At 52.6% G+C, this 20,298-nt stretch overlaps 2 protein-coding genes across 7 annotated transcripts; one reads left to right on the forward strand and one right to left on the reverse strand.

Annotated features, from left to right (window-relative positions):
- Positions 1-24: 24 nt before the first annotated feature.
- LOC308630767 (putative hydrolase PNKD) lies at positions 25-2,472 on the forward strand. Its single transcript, XM_081261332.1, has 3 exons — positions 25-154; positions 871-1,039; positions 2,101-2,472. The coding sequence occupies exons 1-3, from the start codon at positions 88-90 to the stop codon at positions 2,291-2,293; spliced, it is 429 nt and encodes a 142-aa protein (XP_081117458.1). The 5' UTR covers positions 25-87; the 3' UTR covers positions 2,294-2,472.
- Positions 2,473-3,945: 1,473 nt separating this feature from the next.
- Positions 3,946-19,314, reverse strand: TMBIM1 (transmembrane BAX inhibitor motif containing 1). Of its 6 annotated transcripts, none has more exons than XM_081261331.1 (13): positions 19,166-19,200; positions 13,350-13,461; positions 10,413-10,654; positions 9,211-9,305; positions 8,483-8,547; positions 8,297-8,350; positions 7,631-7,681; positions 6,954-6,993; positions 6,639-6,676; positions 6,374-6,461; positions 5,966-6,061; positions 4,962-5,015; positions 3,946-4,573 (listed from the first exon to the last, which is right to left on the reverse strand). In XM_081261331.1, exons 3-13 carry the CDS (start codon positions 10,612-10,614, stop codon positions 4,427-4,429), a joined length of 930 nt encoding a protein of 309 aa, XP_081117457.1. In that variant the 5' UTR covers positions 10,615-10,654; positions 13,350-13,461; positions 19,166-19,200; the 3' UTR covers positions 3,946-4,426. The 6 variants fall into 6 exon arrangements, with proteins under 6 accessions (XP_081117457.1, XP_081117456.1, XP_081117453.1 ...); XM_081261330.1 differs by lacking the exons at positions 13,350-13,461; positions 19,166-19,200 and adding exons at positions 16,191-16,250; positions 16,813-16,877; XM_081261327.1 differs by lacking the exon at positions 13,350-13,461 and having other exon boundaries at positions 19,166-19,314.
- Positions 19,315-20,298: the final 984 nt, after the last annotated feature.

Raw genomic sequence — 20,298 nt, forward strand, 5'->3', positions numbered from 1 at the left:
ATGCAGGACGGAAGGAGCGGGGGAGGCCCCTTACGCAAACTACAATTCCCGGCGGAGAGCGCGGTGGAGGGGGGGTGGGATCTGAACATGGCGGCGGTGGTAGCTGCTACGGCGCTGAAGGGCCGGGGGGCGAGAAATGCCCGCGTCCTCCGGGGTAAGGAGAGGGACCCCGGGGAGGGCAAGACTGCAGGAGATTTCTCTTCTTTCACATCCCACCCGGCTATAGCAGGCGGTCGGGGCAGCCAATTCTGCCCACACCACTCTTTAGGATCTTAGAATCTGGGATGAAAAGATGCTCTATAGAGGTCACTCAGTCCATGCCCCTGCCTTCGGGTTACACAACACCTCTGGGGTCTGGCTGCAAGAAGGACTCCCGAAGAATGTTTTAGACTCCCGCGCTCCAGGTGTTTCACACTCACCGCAGTGCAGAGGAAAGAGCCCTGGGCTTCTGAAGGCTTGGGTTCTAACCCTGGGTAATTAGCAGTTTGACCTTGGGTGAAGCAGTTGTTGTCTCTCAGAGCTTCAGTTTCCTCTTCTCTAAAATGAGGGGATGGAGTAGACTATCTTCCTTCCAGGGCTAACATTCTTCAGTTTTAATCCTGTGAGTCCCTTTGCAGTCCTTCCTATCCTGTCGTCGGAAATGAAGAATAGTGAAGCTCGCTCTCCTGGCACCAGGGTGATGAACCCGCAGTGACGTGAAAGTGGCTTCCAAAGATGCCACCTCAGTGGCAGTTTTCCTATTTCCTTTTGGATTCTCCCTAGCACTTGTTACTCCAAACTCAGATCTCAACCGCCCCTTCCCACCCTGTACCCACCTTCCCAGAGCTCCCTCCTCATCCCTGTGCTGACCTTCCTTACCTCCATCCACAGGAATCCTCTCAGGAGCCACTGCTAACAAGGCTTCTCAGAACAGAACCAGAGCGCTGCAGAGCCACAGCTCCCCAGAGTGCAAGGAGGAGCCTGAGCCCCTCTCCCCTGAGCTGGAATACATTCCCAGAAAGAGGGGCAAGAACCCCATGAAAGCTGTGGGACTAGCCTGGTGAGTGTTAACTACCTCTTTGCCCACCCATGGGGAGTGCATCCAGGGGAGGATAGGACCCAGAAATAACTTTTAAGTTTCAAGTGGTGAGCTGAATCCAAGGTTATAGGAACAGAATTGTTGGGTTCCAAGAATGGAATCTCAGAGGAGTCGGTCAGGAGAGGTGGGAAAGTATGTGGAATTGTGGAGACAGTGGGTTTTCTGTGGCATTAGCTGAGCTGAGATGATTTGAACTTGGGTCCCTAGCCTCATCCTCCCTTTTGGGAGCTTGGGGAAAGACCCAAATCCTAGTAATTAGTTGAAATCATGTATTATTTGTATAGTAACTACAAGTTGTTCTGTATATTATTTGGCTGTGATTCTGATCTTAGGTCATACTATCAATCAAAAGAAAAATAGGGGAAATTAACACTTTTTCACCTCTTGAGGTTTGATAGTACTTTACCATGTAATGTTTTCGTTTTTCTGAGATAAATATTACACCCCCATTTCACAGAGGAAGGAACTGAGGCTCAGAGCTGGAATTCTCACCGGGTCTTGTGACTCCATGCTCTTTCCCCCACACCAAGGCGCCCCCTAGTCGCAGTTACTCAGAGAAGGAAAGGGAGGGGCTGGAGTTGTTCCTCAGTAGTAGAGTAACCGGAGAGAGGAAGCCTGGGAGGAGTTGTGGAGTTTAAGTAGAGAGAAACTTGCTAGAACTCAGAGAAAGAGGCTGGTCTGCCTAGAAAATCATGCACAGGCCCTGAAGCAGGAGTGCAGGGTTCATGCTTATGAGTGTTGTGCCACAGGGGAAAGGAGTGAAGAGCTGGGCGTTTTCTGCCATGCCCAGGAGTCTGGACTTATCCAAGAAGTGATGGAAAGTTGTTATGGGGTCTTAAGCAGGGCAGCAACAGGATCTGATTTATGTGGGTCCCTCTAGCAGCCAGCAGAGGGGACAAGTAGACACAAGAGGCATCGCAGCATTCGTGCAATTGAAAAGCTGGAATGATCCCCCCATACCCCCCAGCTCTGGCTCAGGCCTGGCCCCTGCCCAAACCCCGTGCACATCTCCCTACCCTTAGGGCCATCGGCTTCCCCTGTGGTATCCTACTCTTCATCCTCACCAAGCGGGAAGTGGACAAGAACCGTTTGAAGCAGATGAAGGCTCGGCAGAACATGCGGGCGTCCAACACGGGCGAGTATGAGAGCCAGAGGTTCAGGGCCTCCTCCCAACATGCCCCATCCCCTGAAGTTGGTTCTGGGGTACAGGCCTGAGGAGCACTGCAGCAACCCTCTAGACTGTATTTTGACTGAAACCCTGCAGTTTGGCTGATTCTGGTCATTGGCCTGTGAGGTCCACCAGAGGGCGCATGGAGCCAGACTGCTGCCAGTCCCTGCCCCTCCCACACCAAGGAGCCAGCCGAAAGCAAATAAATTTATTGAGTGGAAAGGAAGTAGGTTTGGGTTTGAGTCCCTTGGGAGTGGAGGGGAAGAGGGTGGGGCTGGTTACTCAGGTATGCTCCCTTTCACAGAAGAGCTTGTTCCTGGCTGGGTAGCAGGGCCACCACAGAGGCTTAATCACCACAAGCCTAGGCTCAGGCCCTGGGGATGAATCCCTCAGAGCTTCGGGCCAGGAGGGTGGGGTCCCACTCAGCCTTGAAACAAATAATAAAGAGAATCAAAGGCGGCATTAAGGGTGTGGAGGCAAACAAGCACTACCCTTAGCCAGTCCAAATGACTCAACTTCTCTGGTTCTCAAAGAGATTGGACTAGTGCTTTTTAAGACAGAGGTTCTGAACCTTGGTCCATTCCCTCCCTCATCTGCAAGATTTTATATATGCATATAGCCTTGTGGGGAAGAGAGTTAATTGCTCTCATGAGCTTTTGTAAAGGACCCATAACAAGAGGTCCCTTTGGAATCCACTATTGCAAGTTTGAGTTCCCCTTTCCCCCAGCCAACTGTTGAGCCTTCACATCCCTCCCTAGGAAGTGCAGCAATAAAGCATATTTGTGACCTTAGGAAAGGTGCAAGAGACCCAGCCAGGATGTAGAGGTAGGAAGTGAATGGATGCTTTGGGCAGAATCAGACACTCCCTGAGCCAACACCTTCCAAAGAAGAAAACCAGAGCCACACAGGGTTTAACTTCTAAACAAAACTTTAATACATTTATAATTGTGTCCCTTTGTGTGATATATTTAGGATCAAGTACTCAATAAAGAAGTCCTAATTATATCCTTGGGCTGATGTGGTTTCCGCCCCTACCCGATAGACTGACCCTGTCCCCTCCCCTATTCCAGCTTGAGGCACTTGTATTACAAAGAAGGCAGTGGCTGACTAGAGAGGTGGTCTCAAGTCGAAAAGCCCCCCAGTGGGAGTTCAGAGCAGGCTGAGAGAGGCAGTCACCTTGCCCTCAGGGCCCTTCCTGTTAGCAGAAGGAAGAGCACTGAAGTCTCCTTGGGCACTGAGGTGGGTTTTAGTATTTCTCAAACTGGCTCTGGAGGCCCCAAGGCATTTTCCAAGCTTCCACCCATCTCCTCACCCTGGCTACTTCCATGCCACACTCCTGAGCATACAAACTACTCTGTTTACTGACTCTTGTCCCTCACTTTCTGCTCTACCTGCCTGAGCAGAGAAAGCAAAAGACCTCAGAAGCACCCAGGGAAGTCCCAGGCAACTTTGGGGAATGGAGACCAGAAGGCTCCAAATGGTCTGCTCTCTCACACCATCCAAGCCTGGAGGGAGCTCAGAGGAGATGCTCTTTGTATTAGCCCCTGTACTTTGCTCATCTCTTCTTCCCCCCAGCCCTAACCTAGATAAACAATACATATGTGTTATAAAAACAAGATGGGGTTAGAGTACGGAGGCCCCTGGGCACAGATCTCTTTTACCATTCTGAGCTAAAAGGTACTAAGTCTAAGGAATATAGAATAATGGCCTGTAGTCCAGGAGGTGGGGATAATACTGTCTGGCTTTACTGGGTTTAGGAGGGAAACAGGCTCCAGCTACCTAGGCTAGAAGTCCGTGACAGATTGGGAGGGGAAGCCCTGCACCTTAAAGTCCCTTCTGTGTTCACATTTCCTCTGTTATAGAATGGGCTCTTTTCACACACACACACACACACACACAAGTGCTAAGAGTTTGGTGCCATATTGTGGGTAGAGGGCAAAAGACACATCCTCAGCCTCATTCCTGCCAAGCCCACTAACAGATCTGAACTGTCCCAGCACCCACTGCCCACCACAGGTTCCCACACCTCCACAGCCAGAGAGGTTACCCATCTCCTGGACAGAAAGGAAACTGGGTATGTTACTTGAGGGGAAGAAAAAAGTGTCTGAGGCCCAGACCCCAGTCACAGGGCCCAGCCCTCTGGGGAAGGGAGAGCCCAGCGAGGGTGAAACGGGGGCTCCTCAGTTGCGATCTCCCAACAGCTGCAGCACAAAGGTGAAGATGTAGACGATATCTGTATAGATCTGCAGGGCACCCGTGATGTAGTCCTCTGGGCTGATGGTGTGCTTCCGGTTCCCCAGGACCAACTGTGTGTCGTAAGCCAGAAACTGCAGGGACAGGGAAGCCAGAAGTGAGCGCCAGTGAGTACCCGGAGGCCCAGAGCTTCTTTTTGGTCAGCAGAGTTGTCCTGGGAGCCTGTGTGCCACGTAGCAAGCGCGCTTAGGGTAACCAACAGGCTAACAGGTGGTCTCTGCCTCCTGCAGTCCACACCAGAAACAGGCAGGCACACTGCATCTCCTGCCCAGCATTCTAACAGCAGGTGTGTGACTAAGACAGTAGGAGTGCCCTGAAAATCACGGGAACTCTTGACAGTGGGGAACTCTTGACAGTGAGGAAAGATCGCTTCTGGCTCTGTTCCAAGCCACCTAAATTCACTCACCGTCCCCTGTCCTCCATCCCCTCAGTTCAGCTTTCCAGAGCACAGCAGGGACTTACCAGGGTGAAACAAATGGCCCCCAAAGCAGCATAGACCATATGGAGCCAGTAAATCTGGGAAGAAGGAGATGGGGTGGCGTTAGAAATCTGAGCAAAGTACAGTGAGGCAGGCCTTCAGGACCCAGCTAACCCCCGGGATTCAGGCATCAGAGTGGACAGAACTAGGAAGCCAGCTCACTGGGATCCTGGGGCATGCCCTTCTAGGTCCTAGAACAGATCTGAAATGGTGACATATTTGGCAGAGGGAGCAGAGACTATCCTAAAATGGCCACATAAAACCAATCAAAGCATCTTTTAGCCAGACCAATCCATAGAGCTAATCTGCAGAGGTGTCCACTGTGCTTCTGAGAAAAAGCGGGACAGACCCAGTACACACCAGCTGAAGAGCCCTGTCATCTTTCCTCCAGTCCTGGTCAGCACTCAACAGACCACACAGCCCATCCTGGGATGGACAGAATGAAGAAGGGCTAGGAGGGAGGGAAACCCTAGCCTGCAACCACCCTGGTGAGGTTCAGAATTAGGGGGTACCCACAAGGCAGCCCTGCTTCACTCTCCTGTAGGTGCCTGTCCACAGAAGGACAAGGCCAGTCCACGGTGAGATGGTCATCAGCCTGAGGACCTCATGTTTTCCTTTAGCTGACTATAGTCAAAGGATTCAGCTCCAGACATCTCCAAAGTCCCTTCCACATAGGTCCATCTTGTTCCTCTGGGTTCCTCTTCCAGTCTACCTCCCAGAACCTGGTCTCAGCTGTCAGCTCTAATCTACTACTTCCCATAGGAACTCAGTGGCGCTGTCCAGGGCTCCCAGTGCTGTAGCTCTTTCCAAAGAGACACTGACTATTCCCTAACCCAAAAGGATGGTGCTTGTATGTGGATGCCTTTGCTAGCCACTGGAAGGTTCTGAGGTCAGCCTGCCCAGATGAGGGGCCCTGCTACATTCTGCTATACAGGGAGTCTGCAGTGAGGACTGGGTTCAGTGGCCTCAGCCCTCATGGGACACTCACATATTTGAAGTACAGCACAATGCTAGTGACAATCCCAGTCACCATCAGCACAATTCCCAAGACACAGAAGAGGCCTGTGCACGAGGTGAAGTCCACCTGCCAGGAAGATGAATGAGGTACCTGTCAGACAACTGCCGTCACTAGCAGCCCAGCCAGACTGGCCTTGCCACCCTGCCTGAGAGTCCCAGTTCTGCCTCCTGGAGACACAGTAATGACCATGTCATGGTAAGGACAGACATAGGAGGCAGCCGTGCAGGTGTAGATATGGGAAAGGGGATTAGGTCTCTAACGGAAATCCCTGGTCTATATGGATCTGGGCCCTCCCAGGCCATTCAAATGCCAACCCAAAGGGCCAGGTTTCATAATAAAGAGAGGCAGGTGCCAGGGAAGAACCCTCCATTCCCTCACCTTGGTCTGAAAGCAGAAGATGGTGACAGAAATGGACACCACAGCAGTGATGATCATTGCAATGATGACAGCTTTGGTCTGATACATACTGGAAGGAAGGAGTTAAGAGAAGCCAGAGGCATAAGCACATACAAATGCCTCAAACTCACCACTTCCAGAAGATTCCACCCAGAACCCATCCCCACAGATGACCACCAGCCCAGGAACACCTGCTCCCCAAGAATACACTCTTCACATGAAGGTGGTAGATTGCCCTTGCATGTACCTGGAAATGGTGCCTGTCATAAAGCCCATGGCAAAAGTCTGAGGGAGAGAAACAAAGAAGACACTTAAGAACGGCAGGCACTGGGTGAAGTTCAGTGGTAGAACACTTGCCCAGCACGTGCAAAGGCACTGGGGGATGACCACAGTGGCCTTCCAGAGCTGGGAGTAGATTTGACTGAGCTGGAAAGATGCAGCCACAGAGGGGACCCAGAGCTAGCAGTAAGGATAAGAAGGGAGAGAAAGCCAGGGACATCCTTCCCCAGTGATATCTCCTTCCCTTCCCTGGGACAGCGCTCCCCTACCCTTCTAGACTTACAAAGAGAGTCAGCAGGATGATGTTCCATGGGAACCGGCGCCTTAGGGGGAAGAAAAGGCCTGGTTACATGACTTAGGGAAGTCAGATCCTAGAGGTTCCCTCAGCACAAGGGAGCACCTGGCTCCTGTGCCTGCAGGGACAAGCCCTGCTCTGGGGAAGGGAAGGCTGGAATGGCTTTGGTACCTACTCAGGGGGGTTCAAAAGGACAACATGGAGCAGTGGAGTGGACCTGTGCTATGGAGCCAGAAAGACCTGAAACTGTTTGCCACTATTACTCCGACTACCTGTGTGACTGTGAGAAAGTTGTCCAGCCTCTCTGAGCCTTGAGTTCTTCCTGTTTGGTTTGGGGTTCTTTTTTTCCCTCTCATTTTTCTTTTCCCTTCCCCCCTCCCCACACTGCCTTTTTCCTTTTCTCTTTCCTATTTATTAAATGGTTAAAATTCTACATATCTTGCAGGGTTGCTGTAAAAATGATAGCTAAATGTATCTCAGACAGTGCTTTGTAAACCTCTGAACGGTAGTCACCGACATCATCATCATCATCATCACCACCACCACCACCACAGTACTTCTTGTAAGTCTCCATTCGACCACTACAAGGAATCCATTTTCTTCCCAAAATACTCGCTCCTGTCCCACCCCTTTCTCTCCTCATTGTCTAAGGCTCTGGAACTCACCTGGGTCCCTGGCAGCAGGCAAGGGTCAGGTAGGTGACGATGAAGACAGCACTGGGGAAGAAGAGATGGGACATGGTCTGTGGCCAGAGCTACCCTTGGCTGTTTCTCAGCCCAGCCTGGCAGCACTCAGCTGGCCCAGGGCTTGGAGGCCTAGGAAGCTGCTTGGGTCTGAGGGGTCTCAGGAAGAGTTAGGGCAGAACTACCAAGCCAGGGACCCTGAGCAGTTCTGTAACACGCGTGCGGGCCGTAGAAACTGGCTGTGAGAACCTGGGCACTTCCATGCAGACTGCACACTGCTGTCACCATCGTCTGCTGCCCCACCCCCCGCCCCACCACGTGCTATGTGATTCTGTGACTCCTCACCAGGGTGCACACCCCAGCATGGGAGAATGGCACTGGCCACTGGGAAGGCCCCTCTCAAAAAACATTTTGAGGAGCTATGGTTGTGGCTCAGTGGTAGAGCGCTTGCGTAGCATGTGTGAGGCACTGGGTTCGAATCCCAGCACCACATATAAATAAGTGAGTAAATAAAGATTGATCAACATCCAAAAAAATATTTAAAAAAAAAAAAAAGCATTTTGATCCATGCCCTGAGTAGAGCTGGTCAACTGGAAACACTGCCAGCCACCTCCTCCCCTCGCCTTGAGTAGAGCCAGGCACACTCACTAGGACACGTAGTACACAGCCACATTCCTCCTCACGAATTGGCCAACTGGCTCCCTGTGGAGTCGAGGAAGAGGAGAAGAGTCATTCCAGGGCTCGCCTGCCTCCCCGCCAAGCACCCCCAAGACAGGCAGCTGACCCAGAACTCCCCAGGGTGGAAGGAAGGGTCAGCGAGGCCCAGACACTCACACAAAGGTGAAGATAGCAATGATGGCCACCGTGATGAGCAGCTGGACGGAGATGATGCTGTAAACCTGGAACATAGCCGGCCAGGGGCACAGGTAACCACCCTGTCTGCTGGCCTCTCCCCAGGAAGCAGAACCACAAGACCAAGAAGCCAAAGGAGCACAGCCCTGCCCTTCCTATCCTGGCAGTGGTGGAAGGGGCTTCTTTTCCCTATTTTGAAGGCTCTACTTTTACTTTGAGCCCTCAAAGAGCCTGCAGCTGCAGCCTGGCCTAGAGGTGACCCCAGTGGGGAGCATGGTCCACATGCTGTTTGAACTTCTGCTCCCTCCCTCCTGTCCAGCATCCAGCCCTGCAGGGCTGCCCTGCACCACCACTGTGGCTCCACACTTGCAGTTCAGCGTGGCACGTCACACATCTGTCTGCCCTGAGCAGGTGCCTTGCAGATGTGAGATAGGAGAGTGGATTAGGAGCTCCCCAGTTGTTTAGGGTCTTAATGGGAAAACAAGGTCTGGGGAAGAGGTGGGAGATTTCCCAGATTGACTGTCCTCCCAAAACAAGGTCAAAGAGAAGGGATGCTGGGGATAGGGAAGCCAGGGAGAGAGCAGTGAGGGCAGGCAGCCAGCAAATTTCTATGAGAATTCTGTGCCCTTGCCTGTGGTTGGTGTGGCCTGGCCCTCCCCAATTCCCACAACGTGAGGGTCCAGGTCCACCTGCCTCCCAGCCCATCTCACCTTTCGGATGAATGTGTGTCGGACTTTTCTGTCATCCCACTCTCCAGGCCCAAAGCTGTCGCTCACTGCTCTCTCGTCTCCATCATAGCCAGGGCCTAGGGACAGATCACATAGGACCATCTGGAGTCCTGGGAATGTAACCTTCATCCCAAAGCCTCTCAACACTGTCTGAAAGGCTCAGGTATCTCCAGCCAAAAGTCAAGTATTACAGTGCAGAACTCCTTTCCCAGCCAGGGTCCTCTGGATGCCCTCAGAGTGACCTGAGCCAGGGTGGCATGAGGGGGCTTAGGCAAAAGCCAGTCCATCCACATGCATCTCTTAGGGCTCTGTGCAGCCAGCCCACACCATCAGAGGTCAGGTGGTGGTGTCAGGATCTAGGGAGGAAGCAGGCAGGAATGGGGCTAGCTGGCAGAGCAACAGCCTCAGGGATGGAGGGCCAGAGAAAAGGTAGGGAGAACAGAGGGCAAGGGCCAGGATGTAGCATAAGCCTCATTGAGAGCAGATCTTTCAAGGGCATGTAGCCTCTCACATGTGAGTGATGCATTCCAGTCCTCACCAGAACACACATGTCCAAGTGAGATCTGGCCCTACACTTGCGTCAGGACTCCAGAGCTGCTGCACAGCTTCCAAACATTGTGTGGATGCCTCTTTGGGAACTGCTGTCAAAATCCAACCAGAAAGCACTATGCATAGTTCAGAAGTAAAGCATATGCTTAGCATGTATAAAGCCCTGGGTTCCATCTCTAGCACCACAAAATTAAAAAGACGCCCAGGAAAAGGGGCTCACTGCATTCTAACCTCACTTGTTTCTGACCTGCCATGATGTTTACCAAGATTGGCTCCACTTTGGGGTGTTTGCAAAAATCAGACTTTACCTAAAGGATGAGGATTTGTCATCCCCAAGGATGTATTTTAAAAAGTGAAGTGTTTGGGGTTACAGGGGTAGCTCCTAAGACAGACATGGCCCCTGGGAGGGAAGGCACGGACTCAGCCTCCTGGCTGAATAAAGGGGCTACCACGTTGCTGGAGGAGCTGAGGGGGGAAAGTAAGGAAGTAAAACAAAATGGAAGGAGAGATCTAAACAGATGAGAGGGAAAAGGCATTAAAAGGGAAGTTGAGGAGAAGGGAGTGAAAGGAGGGGGCCACATTCACCCAAGGGCTGCTCCTCCCGCCCACCTTCCACATCCACTTCCAGGACTCACCGTAGTTCATGGGCATCGGGTGGATGGGAGGCATAGGCTGTGGGTAGCCAGCAGGGTGGCCGTAACCAGGTTGTGGGTAGGCAGGGTAGGCAGGGTACCCTCCTGGCAGGACGGATGGTTGCCCATAGCCCCCAGGGGGTGGAGGGCCAGGATACAGGGGGTTGCGGTCCTCATATGGAGGTGGGGCAGTAGGGTTGGACATGGCCACTCAAGAGCTGAGGGAAAACCCCAGCTGCTGGGACCTGAAATGGAAGATAAGCAAAGTAGTCATGAGTGCCTGGCACAGCTCACTCCACCCCCAGTCCCTCCCAGGCTGTGTCTCCCTGGAGAAGAGAGCCTCCTAATTTTTCTCTGGGTCACACATGTCACTTGCTGCCCACTGGCTGCTTCCCATCAGCCCAACCCCTGGCCCTCTTGCCCTCAAGCCAGCTCTTCATGGAGAGCTGTGTCTTCCCTGTGTAATTTCCTGGCCACAAGAAAGCAGGAGGAGGGGTTAGTGAGGCAACTAGAGTTGATGCTGAGCATCGGATGTGATGCACGAGGAACTGGGCGCCTGGGAACTCCCTGTCCTCACATAAAAAAGCCTTCCAGTGTTGATGGCTTTTCAACAGAACCAAGAAAGAGGCTGGAGGGCTCTGGTAGAGCCTCCAGTGAGTCACAGGGCCAGCTGAGACCCTCCAGAGTGGAAGCCCAGCCCCCACCCAGCTGGCTGGAGCACAGAGCCTGAGAGCCAGAGCTGGGGTGCAGCCAAGCTCCGAGTGGAGAGGAGAAGGAGGAGGGAACAGTCTAGCCCAATGCCAGGGCCGCCTGGCCCCAGGGGAAGAGCCCGTGGACTGGTAGCAGGCCGGGTCAAGGGAGCCTGAGAGGTCTGGGCCAGCAAGCTGCTAGGAGGCCCCACAGAAGAGCAGGCCCGAGACTGGACTTTCAGGTTCCTTAAATAACCAGCTGTGGCGCGTCAGGTAGGCATGTGACAGCCTGTGCACGCCTGCTCCCTCACTGGTGAGCAGGAGCGCACAGTGAGCATGGGGCCCCAAAGGCCCCTCCAAAGGGAGTGGGTTTTGTAGCCCAATATCTCTGGGGTCTTGATGGTTTCTTCTGTCTCCCCCAGGGGCAGTGGCTAGCAGTAAGGAAGGCCAGCTGGGAACTCCCTGTTGTCATTTAAGAGAACTACAAGATGGAGGGAGTTCCTTGAGTAGCAGGGACAGCCCCACAGCCAGGAGCCCGGAAGCACAGGTTGAGGGGACCTCGGGTTGCACAGCCCCCATGCTCCTTTCAGATGAGAGAATCAAGGCTCAAAACAGTAAACGATTCCCAGAACCACAGAGCTAGCAGGTCAGTAGCAGAGTCAAAATGGATCCCTTCAGGATCTGGGGCACGTGTCCTTTATGTTATGCTGTGCTCTTTATTACCTCCTCTGCCAAATAAATGTCCCTCAGACCTGGTGTTCCCCACTGAGGTGGCAGAGCTGGGGGAAGAGCTAAGGTGGAGTTTCCTGTGTCCCTCGTGGGAAGAAGCCCTGACAAAGTCTGGGCCCCTTGACAGGGCCATCCCTTTCCTAGAGCATCGTCCAGGGTAGACCTAGAGGACCCCACAGGGACATCCCAGATCCAGGTCAGCAACCACCCTCAGCCTTTGCAGGAAGCAGAAGAGCCCTGGCTTCTCTTTGTAGGACACCCTATGCGGTGCAGGGATCAGATAAAGGACTGTCTATGTCTTCTTTCTTAGGACAACTAGGGTCATTCAGAAAGGGGAAAGTGGCGGGGATCAAATAGCAGGGCAGATCTCTGAATGGGTTATTTTGAGAAAAGTCTTTCTCCATCCACCCAGAGTGAGGAGACAGACAGAGCAAGAATGTGTTGGCCAGGAAGAATGCCCTTCCCGACAGTGAGGTGTGAGGGGCAAAGCGGGTGTCAGGAGAGCAGAGCCGAGCCCTTGCAGCGCAGCAGCGAAGCCTGCAGCGACAGGTGCCAGATGCACAGGGGAGAGTACAGTAACTGGGTGTGGAGTGTCTGGGGCTGTGTAAGGGAAGGAAGATCGCCTTAAGTAATTATCATATATGAATCTCCTGTAAGTTCAAGGCCAGCCTTAGTGACTTAGCAAGACCCTGCCTCAAGAAATAAAAAGGGCTGGGGCTCAGTAGTAGAGCACCCCTGGGTTCAATACCCTGCACCAAAAGATAAAAATCTGCTGGGCATGGTGGCGCATGCCTATGATCCCAGTGGCTGGGGAGGTGGAAGCAGGAGGATTGTAAGTTCAAAGCCAGCCTCAGCAATTTAGTGAGGTGCAAAAATGCAACTCAGTGAGACCCTGCCTCTAATAAAATACAAAATGGGGCTGGAGATGTGGCTCAGTGGTCGAGTGCCCCTGAGTTCAATCCCTGGTACCAAAAAAAAAAAAAAAAAAAAAAGGTAAAAACTTGGTGTCCTTTTTAGAGGAAGGGGTGGAGGACAAGTCACCTTTGGAATAGGTGTGTCTGCATCATGGCACCATCTCAGCACCCCAGGTCTGTCTGACATCCACCACTGGGTTGGTAGTACATATGGCTAGCTGAACAGGCCCAGGAGGCACCTGTCATCAAAAGGCATGCTGTGCACTAAACCACAATGCCACCATTTCCTGGCCCCTTACCTCCTCAGGTTGCACTTCTATGAACTGAGGTGAGAAAAACCAGATGATCTCTGAGCTTGCAGCCAGCTCTATCAGCAGATGATGATCCTGGGACCTGAGCTACGCAGGGCCTGCCCTTTGCCCTCCCTATTCCCAGACTGAGAGGTTGCAGCGGCCATAGGTGAACATGACTCACAGAGAGGAAGGTCAGCCTCAGACAGACCTCAAGAGTCTGGTCCAGCCCAGTAGGCTGCTGACTCACAGAGCCCTGCGCCTCCTCACCCTGCCATGTCATGCCCCAACTTCAGAAGAATTCACAAGTTGACCTGCCTGCTGGGAGGAAAGTAGGTCCAAGTCTACTTCTCTGGGGCCTCAGTCACCAGCCCATCTGCAGCAGACAACACCATGATCACTTTACCTCACTATGCCCCAGTGCCTTCACCTAGAAAATGGGGTTGACACTTATAAGAGTCCCCACACACACACACACATACACACACCCCAGAGAATTGTGTGGCATGATGGCACAAGCTTATAATCCCAGTTACCTGGGAAGCTGAGGTAAGAGGATCGCAAGTTCAAGGCCAGTCTGGGCAATTTAGCAAGATATGTCTCAAAATAAAAAGGGCTGGGGATGTAGCTCAGTGGTAGAGTGCTTGCCTAGTGTACCTGAGGCCCTGGGCTTGATCTCCAGCACTGAAAAATATGGATAAATATTGGCTGTTTTCAGTTATTTCATTAAGTCTTTTCAGTAGCCCAGCAGGGTAGATACGGTTGTTATTATCCCCACTTACAAATGGAGACAGCAAGGCTTAGAAGAATGAAGTCACCAGGCCATGGTTACCTTGCCAGGGTGAGATGGAGTCAAGACTCGGGGCCCTAGACTGGCCCAGAACCATGTTCTGAATCCCTCTCTCGAGTTCCTCATTTGCACAGCCTATCTATCCAAACTCCTCACCCCTTCTCCCATGGCTTCCAGTCTAAGGCCCTCTGTAACAGCAGGAGGCTTACACAGGAAGTGGAGGCCAAGTCAGCCTTCCACAGTGGGCTCCAACCCCAACCAGCAGCTCGAGGCAGAGGCTGGTCCAGAGATTGAGATTCAAAAAGTCAGAGCCGAGAGGACACGCACTAAGGCAAACCTGCCCCTCTCTGCTCCAGCCAGAGAGCCACTGTGCAGGAAGCAGTAATCTGTCCTTGTCACAAAGCTGGTCTTGTGGCCAGGACCTAATCCTACCTATTTAGTATAGAGCTCTGGACACAGGAAAGGAGACCTTTCCTGTTAGTGCCTGCCAGGGGGTTGCCAGCCTCCACCACCCTCACCTCTGAGCCATGCCAAGGAGAACACTGGCAGGAGCCTCAGGGGCCCAGGGCCACCAGCCTTGGCAGCTTCTCACTTCTGTGTCTGCCCCAGCACCTGCCCAGCCTACGTGAGGGCCCTGCCACTTCCTACCATCAGGGCCTGTGCTGGGGCCAAAGTTTAGGCTGACATCTGTCTAGGGAAGAGGGGGAAGGATAGGGAGCCAGCTCCTCTCCTAGCCTGACCAAGGGTGATGGCTGGAGAACAGGGGGGAGAGGAAGGGATGGAGAGAGACAGAGGGAAGATGAGGCCCAAAGCCTACAAGCCAGCCTTCCAGGTTCTGCCAGTAGCTGATGGAAGGCCCCACCGTCTCCACAGGCTGAAAGGGGCCTGTAGAGTTCCCACCAGAAACTGCCTTTTCCTCAAATACAGAAGGCATTCATTTCTACAGATGCCAGCCGTGGGGAGTTTATTTGCCCACTGCCGTGGCTGCATGCAGCTTGAACCATCAGAACATTGTCTACCTCATGCTTGTGACCAAGGCTTTAGACTCTGCCTGATCCTGGCAGCTCCATCTCGGTTTGCTCCTCTCAGTTGGAGCCCAGAGCCTCTCCTCCACCCAGAGATGGTAGAAACAGAAGTGAGTGGAGCCTGTGGTGGTGGCACACGCCTGTAATCCCAGCATCTTGGGAGGCTGAGGCAGGAGGATCGCTAGTTCAAAGCCAGCCTGAGCAACAGCAAGGCACTAAGCAACTCAGTGAGACCTTGTCTCTAAATAAAATACAAAATAGGGCTGGGGATAGGGCTCACTGGTCAAGTGCCCCTGAGTTCAATCTCCAGTACCAGAAAAAAAAAGTGATTGGGCTCTTGGCCTAATCAACACACTTGCTGGTGACCAATGTTTTCCCATGTGAGGAGGGGACTCATCCCCCCTGGGGCTGTGTCAGTGAGTGTGCCGGGCTACTACCTCGGGCACCAGTTCTCCTGGGGCATATGATGGGTTAAGGCTCTGGAATCTGTGAAGAGGAGGCCAGCTACTGGGGTTACTGCAAGAGGGTGTGTGTTGGAGGGAGGGGCAGAAAGGAGCAGCTGACTGGTCCAGGCAGCCTGCCCTCCTCCCTGCCAAGAACAGATGCCCAGAGCTGAGCAGAACGGAAAGAATAGCTCAGAGTGCACATCTCAGGAAGCCCCACCCAGCAGGCGCTGCGGCACAGTGAGTCTGGCCGGCTCCTTCCCTTGCTTTCCTTTCCCATTCCCCCAGGGAGAGCTCTGCCCTGCCACCCTAGCACAGCCACCAGAGGAGTAAAACACATTCAGGAGAATTTGGGCAAGTGACCAGGCCTGATTCTGGACCAAGGGAGTCCAGAATCAACCTCATACTCTTTATCTGGCCTGGCCTCCAGGACCAAGAGATGAACTAGAGGGGCCTAAAAATTGAAATGTCAGACTTTAGAATGGGTGCTGCCGGCCCTGGATTGGAATGAACTTGAGAAATCATCTGGCCGTTTGACAGATCAGGAAACCTCAGAGCCAAGAAAGTTCCTGCCCCAGCCCAGGACAGGCCCTCATGGTCATGGGTTTGTAACTTCCCTTCCCAGCCCTGCCCACTATCTGAGAAGTCTGAAAGACAGACGCAAGCATACACACCCCTGAGGAGGAGCCAGAACAAGCCACCCGTTTCCCAGGTTCTCTCTTACGCTCCGGCTCCGGCTCCGACTGCCAACCTATTGCTTCCCTCTCCAGCTCCAAGCCACCCCTCCCAGCCCCCATCTCTAGCCAGGGTTGCCTTTCTGGATCCATAAGACAGAGGGCTGGCTCCTGTCTCCAAGGGAAGAGAAGCTGCCCAAGGTCCATACCTTGTACTTTTTATTTACCTGGTTGGAACAGAAGCCCCTAAGGCACCCCCAACAGTCACTCTGGGAGCAGCCCAGCACCTGTGGGTATGGTGGAAAGACTGAAAATGACCAGAAGGGACTAAGCAAGTGCATCGTCAATACCTATTGCTTTTCCCAGTGAAAAGTGATCGGATGGGTGAGTCCTGAGTTAGAAGGCAGAGACCTAATGCCTGTCCTGGCTTTGGTACCAACTCAATTGCATGAGTCATAGTAGGTCACTTCATATCTCCAGACCCAGCTTTTACATCTGTAAGATGAGTATCCTGGACCAAAAGATCAAAGTCCTCTCCAACTCTGCCGGTTTCTGATTCTGAATAAGTAGCCTAATAGAACAAAAACCTTCAAAGCAGACTGACATGCCCCTTAAGAAACCTACACTGGAGGGACTACTGATGTGTCACTGGTCCAGTGGACAACTACAGAGGCAGAGGCACATGGAATGCACTGAGTATGGAGATGGCTGTAACTGCCTCTCCTCCCAGACTACTCCAGTAATTCCCTCCGGATCCTCCAGCAAGCACCTCCTGGGTCTCACCCTAAAGCCTGCAGAGAGACAGTCTAACACTGTATGAAAGAAACAGCATGTCAGGAATCAAGAGACCTGGGTTCCTTAGCCAGCTCTGGGAATCCTGGCAAATGACCTCTCTCGCCTCCTGTATCTTCAAATCGTCCTAAGTATGGGACAAAAGCAGAGATTAGTTTACCAGAACCAGAAAGCAGAGAGAGAGACTTACCAAGCCAGGCAATTCTGAGAAGGCGTCAGTGGATGAATGCAGAAATAAACAGTCCATATCCCCTTCTTGGAAATTCACAAGGCACAGTGACATATTAAGCCTCTGTGAAGTCCTGCCCTAAGAAACCTGTTCAATTTTGTTTAACCCAGTATCCCCCAAACTTTCCTAAGGCTGAAACTCTTTGATCCAGGCACACCTAACATTTGTGGGATGAGGATCCAGACCACCTATGTCTTACATAGTTGTCTGGATCAGAAAAATCCGTGTTCTAACCTCTCATATCTTAAAACTCCTTTGCCTCCACCCAGCCTGCCCTTACTCACACCAAGAACCTTACTCTCAATCAACTCAGTTCCAGGATACTCTGGAGGGTCCTCCATGACCCTAAGCCCCAGAGGCACACAGCTGTTACTGTAACTTCCATGATAGGGTTTACTGCCCTGCAACAGAGCAGATCTCCAGCCTGCACAAAACCAGGACACTAGCATACCCTACCATCACCCCAATGTAGGGGAAAGAACAGATCCTTGCAAGCAAGGACTCATTATCATTCTCCTAACCAATTTATCAAGAACCCTCTAGATACCAGCCTCTGTGGCCAGTGGACTTCTGGATAACATTACTACTTTAAAATGAGACCTAGGTTTGGGCCTAGAATCCCAGAATCTTAGGGTTAACAGATTTTGTCAAGGTCACCCTTCCACAACATCCTCACAGAAGGTCCACATCATGGTTATCTATGTTGTTAGCAGAATTTCTTTCCAGAGATTTTTATGAGCCTCTACCCTCCAGTTCTTCCAGTTTGGCACTCTGAAGACACACAAGTGTGTGTGTATGTCCCTTCACTATGGCTTCTAGGGTAGGACTTCTGCTCTTTCTGAAGGGCCCTGGATGAGAAGTTTTGGGATTGGAGGTGCTGTGCGGTGGAAACTCCCCCATTTCCAGAGAGGAGGCTGAATGGAGGTGGCTATTACCCCGGCTCACGACATGAAATTCTCCTAATGCTTATGCTCTAACCTAACCCGTCATTACCTCTCTGGCGTGCCCATTTTTACAAGAGAGGCCCTGAGGTCATGGCATAAGAAGACAGGGAAGTCGGACCCTTGACAGTCGTCCTACCACTTCATTCTAAGCTGTAAACTGGGTCCTTAAGACTAAGAGAGTCCCCAAGTGACACGGAAGTATGGCTCCCCTTTTGCCCCAGACAAAGCAGCCTCAGGAAGCTCCTGGCTCCCCCTGCCACCACTGACCAGGCCGAAGGAACCAGCTTTGAAACCAAAGCTCACCAGTCAGATGAATATTTCAGAGCCCAAGAGAACTGGACACCTGATGGACCTTCCGTGGCATCTGGCTCTGTTCCTGGTTCCCGGATCTCCCCACTTATCCTATGTCCAGGGTGGAACCCCAAGCCCATGGACACTACCCAGAGACCACAGGGGAGTGGATGGGCACGGAGCCCCTATAGGACAAGAGCTGGTGAAGAACAAGGTCAGGCCCAGCAGCCTTTCTCTCCCTCCCTCCTACTCTTCCCATCGCTTTCCCTTTCCCACTTCCCTGTTTTGTTTTTACTCTGACTCAAATAGGTTCTGAGGAGGACCGGTGGTTCCAGGTAGCTTCCAGAACTCAGTCCACGGGGCGGTGGTTCAGTGTCGGGCTGCGGCCAAGTTATGGTGATAGGGTTGCCACTTCCCCGGGCTGTGGGCTGGGGCTGCCCCGGCTTCCACCCTTCTCTGGGCTGGGAACTCCCCTTACCCCACCACTTACACACTGCTGGGACTAGCCAAGGCCAGCAGCAACAGGGAAAGGAGGGGCAACCTGGGGTGGGGGCCACCCTGGGCTGGTTCCCCTCCCTCTCTCCCCCTGCTGAGAGCCATGACAACCCCCAACTCACAGCTGGCCACTCTGAGCCTCGCTTGGGGGACCCGCCCTGCCACAGACGAGCTACTCGTTCCTGTAAGAAGAGAATCCCTTCCTAGACCCTGGTCAGTTCACCGGCGCCCACAACAGCTGCTTGGTTCCCAAGGCTAACCAGGTGCCACATGCCCTCCCAAGGCGCATAGGAAAAGCGAAACTCCCCACTGCCAGGGCGAAAGATCCAGGAGGGGCCGGCCGGTCGCGCACTCCGAGAAAGTTTGGGGGCTCGGAGCCAGCGCAACCCAGGCCACCTAGTCCCTAGTAGCCCGCAGTCCCCACCTCCGCCGCCCCGGCCCCAAGCCTTGCCTGCGCTGTTTCCAAGCGTGCGTTCCACTTCCCCGTGCGGCGAGTCCTGCGGGGGCAGGGCTGGGCTGCGCTGGGCTGGGGCTGAGCGCCCCGCCCCGCCCAGTCCTGCCGGCCCGTGGGGCGGGGCCTCGGGGCGCCGCCAGAGGGCGCAGGGGTCCTCCAGGTGTCCTTCCTCTCCGCTGAGAACTAGGGTGGGTACTTCAGATTTAGGGGCGGTAACGCTCGTTGAGGGAAGTTCAGAACACACATGATTACAGAAAGAAACTCACTTTTTTTCACCCATCCCAAATCCCAGGGGGAAGCTTTGGGTGCTCCTTTGCCTGCATCTGTGTGTACTGTACTTGCTTTTCCAGAGGGGTCCTGTAGGAAAAGTTTCTGTTGTTTTGGTTTGCAGTACTGGGAACTGAACTCAGGGTGTCTCGCATAGGCTAGGCAAGCGCCCTACCACTAGCTACATCCCCAGCACTTTTTGTTATTATTTTGAGACAGGTTCTACCTAAATTGCCCAGACTGACCTTAAATTTGTCATCTTCCTGCCATAGCTCCCAAATCACTGGGATTTCAGGCCAGCGCCACTAAGCCAGGATTGCTTTTTTTTTTTTTTTTTTTGAAAGGAGGTCTTGCAATGTTGACCAGGCTGGTCTGAGTCACAGGATCCTCCCACCTCTGCCTACCTCTGGGACTGCTGACGTGAGCCACCACCTGACTCACTGTTTTTTTTTTTTTACTTAACATTTTATCTTGAGTATTTTTCTCATCACTTACTAGTCTTTGAAAGCACAATTTTAGCCGTCGCAGTAGCACACGCCTATAAATCCCATCAATTTGGGAGCTGAGGCAGGAGGATCACAAGTTCAAAGCCAGCCTTAGCAATTTAGTGAGACTCTGTCACAAAATAAAAAAGTTGGGAGTGTGACTAAGTGGTTAAGGGTCCCCTGGATTCGATTATTCAATTTCCAGCACCAAAAAAAAAAAAAAAAAAAAAAAAAAGCACAATTTTGTAGTGAAAGAGCACTTACATTAGCAGGCGTTAGACCCTGGGTTTAATTTTTTTATTATTATTTTATTTTTTAAGATGGGGTCTCGCTGTATTACCCAAACTGACCAAGAACTCTCCATTCTCCTACCTTAGC

This window comes from Spermophilus citellus (assembly GCF_964194105.1).
Source record: "Spermophilus citellus genome assembly, chromosome: 11".
Lineage (NCBI taxonomy): Eukaryota > Metazoa > Chordata > Mammalia > Rodentia > Sciuridae > Spermophilus > Spermophilus citellus.

Bases quoted from the DNA above. Each gene is read 5' to 3' on its own strand.
- TMBIM1 (XM_081261327.1), bottom strand. From the start codon at position 10,614: ATGTCCAACCCTACTGCCCCACCTCCATATGAGGACCGCAACCCCCTG. The intron at 8,351-8,482 runs GTGAGTGTCTGG...TCGACTCCACAG, and splicing joins ATTGCTATCTTCACCTTTGT to GGAGCCAGTTGGCCAATTCG. The intron at 6,462-6,638 runs GTACATGCAAGG...CCTTCCTTCCAG, and splicing joins ATGACAGGCACCATTTCCAG to TATGTATCAGACCAAAGCTG.
- LOC308630767 (XM_081261332.1), top strand. From the start codon at position 88: ATGGCGGCGGTGGTAGCTGCTACGGCGCTGAAGGGCCGGGGGGCGAGA. The intron at 155-870 runs GTAAGGAGAGGG...CTCCATCCACAG, and splicing joins AAATGCCCGCGTCCTCCGGG to GAATCCTCTCAGGAGCCACT. The intron at 1,040-2,100 runs GTGAGTGTTAAC...CCCTACCCTTAG, and splicing joins AAAGCTGTGGGACTAGCCTG to GGCCATCGGCTTCCCCTGTG.